The sequence below is a fragment of the Athene cunicularia genome (genome assembly GCF_003259725.1).
Source record: "Athene cunicularia isolate RWA chromosome 3 unlocalized genomic scaffold, athCun1 chr3_part1, whole genome shotgun sequence".
Classification (NCBI taxonomy): Eukaryota; Metazoa; Chordata; class Aves; order Strigiformes; family Strigidae; genus Athene; species Athene cunicularia.
The window spans coordinates 66,999,994-67,009,756 of NW_020799097.1; the positions used below are offsets into that span (position 1 = coordinate 66,999,994).

Consider the following 9,763-nt stretch of genomic DNA (forward strand, 5'->3'; position numbering starts at 1 on the left):
CGCAGCCCGTCCCGCGGGGAGCCCCGGTCGGTCCCCGGGGTGCGGGTGGGGGCGGACGTGGCCCCCCCCGCCCTCCTCCGCCGGTGCCTTCAGCGGCTTCGCCTTGTAGTCAGCGTTTGCCCTCACGCTCCCGCTCGCGTGGGGGAGAGGGCGCGCAGAAAGACTGCATCTGCCCCTCGGTTGCTTTTGAACAGAAATTTCGAAGCAAGGAGAGCAATTTTTCCTCGGCCAGGCTCCCTCTGCAGCTGTGAGTGGGGTGTGCGTTGTCCCTGACCCCTTCTTTCAGCCGGGCCTTGGCGTAGTAGAAAATAACATCCCGGAGCTGGTCCGGGTCGGAACCGTTCCTGCCCGGCCCTCTACCACCGACCGTCTCATCAAAACTAACCGTGACCCCACTTGCTGCCCAGCCTGCAGGAGAGACTTGATGGGAGGCTAAAACAAAGGGGATGGGGAAATCCTGTGGCACTGATTGCCCAAGGTACTGCGCCATACGAAAAGCAGCGCAGCTTCTCGTCCGTGTATGTCTAGGGGTTGGCCTGGAATCAGGAGATGTTTCCTTTCTGCAGAAGGAAATAGGTGGTGTAATTGTCAGGACTGACAAGGAGAGCCTGAAGAGGCAGGGAGGCTGTGGGGAAGCTGCACAACTCTTTAGATCTGCATTTCCTCGTCCATAGAAAGTACAAGCTTCTCCTCTGCTATTGTTATATATAGTTTATCAGTGAGACAGCTTTATTAAAAGAGAAAAATAACGCTCACCGTTGTTTTAAGTTGGAAAAAAAAATTCAAATAGGACCAGTGAAATAGTGTCTATGGAGAGTGAGGATGAGGAACTAAGAGCAAGCCAGCTGGCTGTTCAGTCACCAGCACTTCTCAGGTGACCGAAATGATTCATCCGCTGTAGTAGCAAAACTCTCTGAAGCCACCTTCCTTTGTGTACTAAGGGACCCCGCTCTTCCACCTTCTTGCTAACAATCTTTCCAACATTGTATGTCGTGATCTGGTCATCCAGCGAGCATCTTATAAAATGGATAGAGGCATGAAGTCAAGAGACCCAGCATTGTCTTGTTTAGGGATCCCCAACTGATAGGTATGTGAAGCACCCTCTATTCATTCACCAGATGCTACGGTTTGCTATGTGATTTATAATAAACTTGTGGGTTTTGTATAAGCTTGAGTCTCTGTCATTCTCTACCTGCTGTCAGAACAACTGCCAGGAAAGCTTCGTCTACAGCTGCTAACCAGTACGGGTAAACAGAGCGCTGCTTGCTGTCTGGGGAATGAAGAACAAAGTCATGATTTATTCAGCCTCTCTATACGCTTAAAATCTCCAGTGTACAGTATTTCACTGTGAAGTACTCCTAAAAATAAGTCTTGCTTGACAAGTCTGAGAGATGAAGGAAACATTAACGTTTTTTTTCAGGGTGAGGGAATGTTCTGGGAAAATTATTTTCAATGGGATCTTTCCAACACTATTTGCAATTAATTGCCATTAATTCTTGTGTTAACAAAGACATTCTTAGGAATCACTTTGGATTGCAAATAAACGTATCTCTTCTTAGCTGCAAGCTTTATTATTGCTTAACACTAAGGGCCAAATCAACAAATTGCTAATGAAATCACCTAAAATTTCCAAAACTCTCGAAACTAGTTAATTTTCTGCTGCCAAGGTGAGTCCCAGTTAATTAAGACTAAATGTTTGCTTAGCACTAGATATATAAGAAATCTCCAGCAGCTTCAGTGAGGTAGATTGCTTACGTATTTGGTAGGTTGGAAGTCCAGTGCTCTGCATGGAGTTTATCAGCTTTCAAACAAAGTTGGCTCATTATTCGCTTTGTACTAAAGCCCCCATGTATGCTATAATAGTTAAATATCTCCACCTCAGAAAAAAAACCCAAACAACAATAGCAGAAGAAAATCCTTTACTCAGCACATAAGTGACTTTTTTTTAGTGTTCTCTCTACAGAGTTCTACTAAGTATGTATTTTTGCATTTAACTTGTCAGCAGTAGTTCCCAGGAACAACTGCTGCAGCAGAGTTCAGTGAGAAGTGATCTGTTGCAGAGCCTCATCAAAAGCTCCTGCCAACAGCACTATGAAAATGTTTTAATTAAAGATGGACTCTGAGAAAGGACATGGAGAACATTTGCCGAATACTGTTCTCTGCTGGGCAAGGCTTGCCTGTAGCTTCAAGGTCATGGAAAGTCAGTGACCTTGTATGTTCTGACTTATGAAAGCTTGGTGGGGAATGATAAAGAAAAAATAAGGTTATTCAGATAACCTTCAAGCTGAAAACCATCTGGAGAAAGAATTATGGTTTGAGTTTCTAAGCTACTGTCCTCAGGAGCTCCTTGAGGTGATACACCTTGGACTTCTCCCTGCCAGGAGGCTGTGCCTTAGCATTACCTAGGTGATGCACCAGGGTGACTCAGGTGGCCCTGAGGCATTTACCACAGCTGTGGAGGAATTTTGAGGAATAATTATTATCTTCGGTGGCAACAACTTTGGAAATGGAACAGCCTGTCAAATACATGTATTTCCAAACTCTTTGCAGAAGGCATACTGAGAGGTATGTTGTCTTAGGTCTTTATTTTCAAAGGTGTTTTTAAAAGTTAAAAGTGATTTATTTTTTTTTAATTGGCTGAGAGGCTATCAGCATGGTATGTACAATAATATCAGTTTCTCACTACGTACTTTTAGCTCAAGATTTGAAACTACAGTAATCAGGAAAGTCTAATAATGACCAGGGAGTAATTACAAAAACATTTCAAACTTTTTTTACTCCTTTTAATTGTCATGTTTACCTTAATCACCTGATACACTTCTTGTTTTAAGAAGAGGTAGAGATTTCATATTTCCAAACCCTTAAAATGAACTGTTTAAGGAATGACTTAGTTTAAGAAATCAAAAATAGTAGTAGCGTCTTCTTCATCTTCAGAAGTCATACCCACACAGCTTCACCTACCTCTGCCCAAGAAGTCCTCTGGGTGTCATTGTGTTTTCTCTCAGCTGACCAGCATTTCTGTTTCAGAGCTGGGTTAACACCATTTCTTTGGCATTTCTGAGAAGTTTTCCAGAGAGCAATATAGATAAGATACTGCTTCCTCCTATCTTCTGTCCTCCCCTCCTCCAAAATTGGACAGAAAACAAGAGGAGCTGCCACATCCATGAAAGTTAATGTTATCTGCACAGAGCAACAGGGGAGCAGCTGCTGCATCCTGTTTGTGCATTGCTCTGTACAGCATGGCATCATTTGCAAATCCTATCTGAAAAACACATTTAATGAAACATGTTCTAAGGAAAAAATACTATTATTTTCCTTTGTTGTATGTTGGGAGTCTTTGGCCGGATAGGCCGTGAACTCTTCAATCATATGGTATTTGCACCAAAGCATAATACACTCTTGTCTACCCAGAACTTCACGTGGCAGCTTAAAATGGTGCTCAAGAGATCACTGACGCACTTTCCAATCCTACTCTGCACCTGGTGATGGAAGATCACTATCAAACCAGTAAGGTAGCCAATCCTGAAATAGTGTAGGATGTTAGGTTAAGACTTCTCTAGTTTATAAAAGCTGCTTTAGAAAAATGCACTCAAATTCCTCTGAATATTTCAGTCTCTGTATTTGACTCTGAATAGGCAGTTCTGAGAAAAACTGTGCTTCACACATTTGCTTTTGACTTCAGGGTTTTGTTTCCTTAGAGCTGGTAATCAGACGCCATTATTATCTGAACTGTGGCATACTATGTGGGCCTTTTCCAAGGTAAGTTCTGATTTGCCATAGTTACATTTTCAATATGTAAACCATATGTTTAAATATTTTTAAACGGTTTTGTGCTGTGTGTGAATACACTGTTTTCTTTACACTGGGGGAAAAGTGTGATGCTACGTCATGCTAAATTCTGTACTCTGAGGGTGTTGGGGTTTTACTAATACATCTTTGTGAATTGGACCATTTAAATTATGGTGGACTCCCTGGACTCAATTTTCTCTTTAAAAATCCATTAAAAAAGCAGCTGACCATTGAAGATGTGAAAAAACTACACTGAAAAAGAAGCGTGGGTGTTCCAGAGACAAAATGATGTTGCAATATGCTTTTGGACACTATCAATTTTTTGAGAGCACTTTTTCCTTTTTTTGTGAAGCTGGTTGCAAAGGGCATGTTTCAGAGCAAATCTGGTCAGTCTCAAGGGAGCAGGGGATGTATGGATTAAACACCTAGTGCAAATCTTTATGGATGAGTGCCATGGCTGCAACAGTTAGGAGGTTGCTTGGTCACAATGTTCTTTCTTTAGATAATAGCGTGTGAAACAACATTTTTTCTCCCTTTTCTCCTTTAAATGTAACAAATGTTTTGACCAGTTCTACTCTTCTTTCTCCTGCCTTTACAGCAGAATAATCAGTGATAGATGTATGCATTTTTGTAGCAGTATAAGCCTTGAAAGAAACAATACAACAAATCATGCTTTCTTGTGCAAGGAATAAAACAGATTTCCTGAAACATCTAACACTAATATCATCCTTACTTTTTGTATTCCCTTCTGACCTGTACACTGATTGGTATTATAATAGATATGCTTATAGCTGAGCTAGGATACTTCTGCACGCATATGTATCATGCACTTTAATTGGTTTGCATTTGGATTTTTTGTTCATACTTGATATTCGTTTGAGTTTCAGTGCAAGGGCGCTGAGGGCAATAGGTTTTGAACTCAGGTTTCCAGAAAAATGGAATACAGATTAGCAAAAAGAATATTTTTAAAAAGTATAAATGTTTCTGTTTTGCTGTTTGCTAGCTTTAGCAAAAATGACATACCACAAGCACTATTGATTCTTACGGCTACTGACCAATCCAGAGTGCTGACTGCCTGTGGGTTATTTCCATTTTTTCTTGTTGTGGTGGAAGGGCTCTGCCAGCTGCCATACCCTGCCATCCCAGGGGACTGTGGTCTCAACCGGCAAAGAAACAGAAGAGGCATGTTGATCTGCTGTGTATTCGATTACATGGACAGGTACATCTATGATAAAGTCCTGTCAACATTAAGAAGCCAAGGATTGCACCCAAATTGTCTTCCAACACACAGACCACTAATAATACCAAAGATGTGCTGGTTTTGGCTGGGATAAAGTTATTTTCTTCAAGTGACTGGACCTTCAGGCTTTGTAAATGAGATTTTGTGCTGGAAACAGTATGGATAGTACAGAGATGTTTTTGTTATTGCTGAGCAGTGCTTACACGGAGTCAAGGCCTTTTCTGGTCAAGCAAGCTGGGGTGCACAAGGAGTTGGGAGGGGACACAGCTGAGACAGCTGACCCCAACTGACCAAAGGAATATTCCATACTGTATGATGTCATGCATGCTCAGCATAAAGCTGGGGAAAGAAGAAGGAAGGAAAGGGGGTATGTTCGGAATTATGGTGTTTGTCTTCCCAAGGAACTGTTACATGTAATGGAGCCCTGCTTTCCTGGGGATGGCTGAACACCTGCCTGCCGTTGGGAAGCAGTGAATGAACTCCTTGTTTTGCTTTGCTTGCGTGTGCAGCTTTTGCTTTACCCATTAATCTGTCTATCTCAACCCACATGTTTTCTCACTTTTACCCTTCCGATTCTCCCCCAACCCACTATGAGGGGAGCGAGCAAGCGCCTGGGTGGTGCTTAGCTGCTGACAGAGGTTAAACCATGACAGATGTAACTAACTGTTCTTTGCAGTCACATCTAGATGATGGTCCAGTGAGTCCTCCTCACTGAGTAGCTAGCTCATTGAGGAGAAAGCTATAGAAGGCTGCAGGACTAACTTGAAAGATCTGAGCCCTCTTGCTCCAGCCTCTGAGCTTCTATGGAGAGACTCTATGAGTCTGCCAGCATAGCACCAGGCTGCACTTTTCCAGACAGCTTAATGAAAGTAGGAGCAAATCTATGGACACTTGCCATATATTGCATTTACATCCAAATTAACAGCACGGTCAGTATCAAACCGTCATAAGGCATGCTTTGCTCTGCATTGTGGTAGTGATCATGCAAAGCTGCAGACCCTATGGATAAATGCTGTTTGTCATAATTGTTTGCTTTTTACTGTAAATAAACTAATCTAGGTGTTCTCCCTTATAAAAATAAGAATTATAATTTTACTGACCTGACCAACACAGATCTTGGACGTGTGGTATCTGTGGTTTAATATTTGCTGTCCTGCATTCCAGAACACAGCATTTACTCACACTTTTTTCCCCATGACATGGACAGATTTTTTTTTTGGAGTAATGTGATTCTGAATTTTCGAACTGCTTGTGTTTTTCCAATTCTAACAGATTTATTACTTCCTTACATTTTTTTGTGTTTTCATCATGGAAATTTGGGTGTCTCTAGCTGACTGTTTCCATAGACAAGAAATTCAATCCTGTGGCATTTATACGGTGAGATCACTGAAAGACTAAACCAGGCCTTAATGTCCTTTACCCCTTAAATCTTGTTTTGAGCCATTGTTTCCTATAGAAATAATTAACAATTAAATAACTTCATAGAAAGAAGTTGCTGATCAGCAGCCCCCCAGCATTCATGAGCCCATCTTTAATGAACATAGGTCAAGGTGACGATAACTGCTCCAAAGAAAATGCAAAGCAATATTAATTTCCAGGAGCTATTGTTCATCTGCATCTTTTCTAGCAGAGTTAAGGTGTCCTGCAGCTAGAGGAAGAGTTATGAAGCCTCTTTCTAGTGCACATATATTTCTCTCTTGTGTCAACCCACGTTAGATCTCCAGCACATAAACTGTCTTCTAGCCCAGAAAAGCCCAGAAGGGGATAAGGAAAAGAGAGAAAGTAAAAGCTTTCATGAATTTCATTATACTATAACTAGGCGTAGTCCTTTTATATAGTTTTTCCTGTCTTGAGGAAGGAGCTTGGAATCTTGAGCTTCCTTTTTACCCTACTTTTTGTGATTCATTTTTGCACATTGCAGCCAATAAAGACCAAAGACCATGCTATCCTAGTGAAGAGATAATAATGTACAGTAGAAGAAATAGCAAAGCCTGTGGCTAGATGATGGGCTACAAAAGAGGCTTTGTAGGCTGCATACCTTGCATTGCTGCTGAGGAAATTATGCAACTGTGGGCAGGTCAGAAAATTTCAAGTATCTATGAATTTTTTTTGTCTCAGATTAGATTTTACTGAAAAGCATTTTTCTTTGGTTGCAGGGCACAGGGTCATTCATTAGTAGGAGTATTAGTTGGCAGTTCCAAGGTACCTTATAGGAGTAGGTATTCAAATATTTTTGAAAAATCTGCTATTACTAGCAAGGCCAATAAGTCTATTCAAGCATTTAATTTATTACCAGTACTAAACTAAAAATGATACCTTAGGGATTTAAGTGCTTCATATCTGTCTGCATGCAAGTATTAAGATGTTCAAACTAGCTGGCACTTCCTTTCTTCAAATTACCAGAAACAGCCCTAGAGGTAGTTCTAGCTACCCTGGAAAGGCAGATGTCCAAAAATCTACAAATATTTCCTGGAAATCTGACCCTTACACTATGGTTAGAGAGAGGAGACAGAAAGGAGTAAATTCTGCAGCTCCCTTTTCCAGAGTACAGATTTTCTTATTTTGTTGGTAGGGGGTAAAATTTGAAGCTTGCTGCAATGAGGAGCTCTAAATGCATTCTGTAAATTGAGAGTTCCTCTTTAAATTGGCAGAATATTCTTGTCCAAACTGTTTCAACTGAAGTGGGACAGAGCAGATGCAGCACTCAGTCATGTGCCCTGCTTGTAGTTAGCCACACAAGGCCAATTTTTTTCAGATGCTAAGCTCTACTCTTTTTTTTTTTTTTTTTTTTTTTTTAAGAAAAAAGACTGAACACAGCTGCTCTTGATATCAGCAACAGCCACTGAAGAAATAAAAAAGCATGATGCTATCCAACAACAGCTGACATTTAGAGTCCATTGCAGTGAGTTTACCTAACAAATGCTGAGGACAAAAAAAGGATCTGCTGTACCAAAGTACCTTCTGATTTGCTTGAACCTCACCTGTGCATTTTTTCAGCATATCACATCATTCAGGTTGTCTCTGGTAATGTGTTTACCCAAAAGGTGTTCTTTATCATGAGGTTGCTGGCATTTCCCTGTCACTGCTACAACAGTCCAAGGATTTTACAAGAACAAAATACTGCTGCTACAGAAAATGTCACAGAAGAGTTAACTTGAAAGGATGCCCCTTTAAAATTATGATAACAAGTGGAAGAGGAAACCTGACTCTAATATGACATTTAAAAACCCAAAATGCCACCACAAAACCTGTTAAGCACTGCAGTGAGCCACAAAACCTGCTAATATTTCTAATTTGTTTTGGGAATCTTCTGTTTCCAAGCTTTGTTGTCCACCATGAGCATGCAACATCCACCGTTTTTTTCCCCCATGGTTCAAACAGATGTTTTGGAGCACTATGACTGCAAGCTCTCTACCTGCCTGCTCGCCTTCCAATTCTCAATTTATCACTTCACTACATTTCTTTGTCTGTGTTTTTATCAAGGCATTTTGGGGGCTTCAGGATGAAGGAATTTATTCGTTAATTGAATTTCCAGGTAGTATGAGAAGTTTTCCCCATAATATTACTTCAGTAATTGGGTTGTCATTTGTAAATGTGATCATTACTGTGCATGATTTTTTCTCCCTGCAAGCATCCTGACTGATTTTTCCAGAATGCGAATTTAATTCTGGATATCCTAACAGAAATGTTTCTAAGTTCTGCACTGGCAGCTGCCTTCACACACCTCACAGGTGAGGCTCTCCCAGCCATCCTGACCACCCCATGGCGCCCTGTGGGGGAGGAGGAGGTGGTTGCTGGGATGTGAGGTGGGGCTGTACTATACTTTCATAGCTTTACCACAATATAGTGACAGTCCCTCGCTATCCTAATTATGATCACAGTCTTCTGTGTGCAGGACTGTACCCACACTGACCATTTTTCCTGCCTTTCCAATAGCTGTCACATCTGTCATTCTTCTTAACTGGCTCTTTCTTTGACTCTCAGGGCAAGTTTGAAGCTTTAATTCCACATCAGACCCAGAGGTTTCTTTTCCCTTTAATATTTAATGACAGTCAAATTGAAGAGAAGAGTTCCTAGCACTTTTTCAGGTCCACAGTGTCTCTGCAGAGAAGCAAGCCCTTGGCACCGCAGACCACCCCGAGTAAGTCAGTGAGGCAATTGCAACACAGATAAAAATCAGGGCCTTCCCTGGTCCTGGTCCCTACAGTGGGTTTCTAACCTGCCAAGCTGTTTTCCCCAACACACAGAAACCCACCTTTGATTGCATCCTCAAGGCAATTTTTTTCACTGCTGATCTCTTCACCACTCCCCAGCAGTCCCCAACCAAACACTGCTGAGCTTTGGCTTTGACCCCAGCTGGCAACAACCGCTTGTTTCTTTTTTTCTCAGGCTACAGCTGCTCAGAAGCCTCCTTGCACAAAAGCAGTTATAATTGTAAACTTCTCCTCAAGGACAGATGATTTATAGACTTAAACTCTCCAGCGTCTCAGTAGCGTGATCTGAAAGAGGAGGAAGAACAAGTAGAGAGGAACTTCTGCAAAAAGGTTGTTCATCTGGAGTTAAGAGATGTTCCCTGACCCAGACAAATCCATTCATGTGTATCCTATACCCAAGGTGATAGATAGATGTGTTTCCAGTAAACAAAGAGGACTGCTCCTTTAACTCAGCAATCAGAATACCCTGATCTGATCCAGCAGGGACCACTCCTGTCCATGTAGATGCCTGTTCCCTTCG

The 9,763-nt window shown here is 41.6% G+C and overlaps 1 protein-coding gene across 2 annotated transcripts in view; it reads right to left on the reverse strand.

Annotated features, from left to right (window-relative positions):
- The window catches only part of SNX9 (sorting nexin 9), a 70,406-nt gene extending 61,095 nt beyond the window's left edge, over positions 1–9,311 (reverse strand). For both annotated transcript variants that reach the window (XM_026845672.1, XM_026845671.1), the window contains exon 1: positions 9,285–9,311. In XM_026845672.1, coding sequence (XP_026701473.1) covers positions 9,285–9,296 — 12 coding nt within the window. In that variant the 5' untranslated portion in view covers positions 9,297–9,311. The remainder of the gene's footprint in view (positions 1–9,284) is intronic.
- Positions 9,312–9,763: the final 452 nt, after the last annotated feature.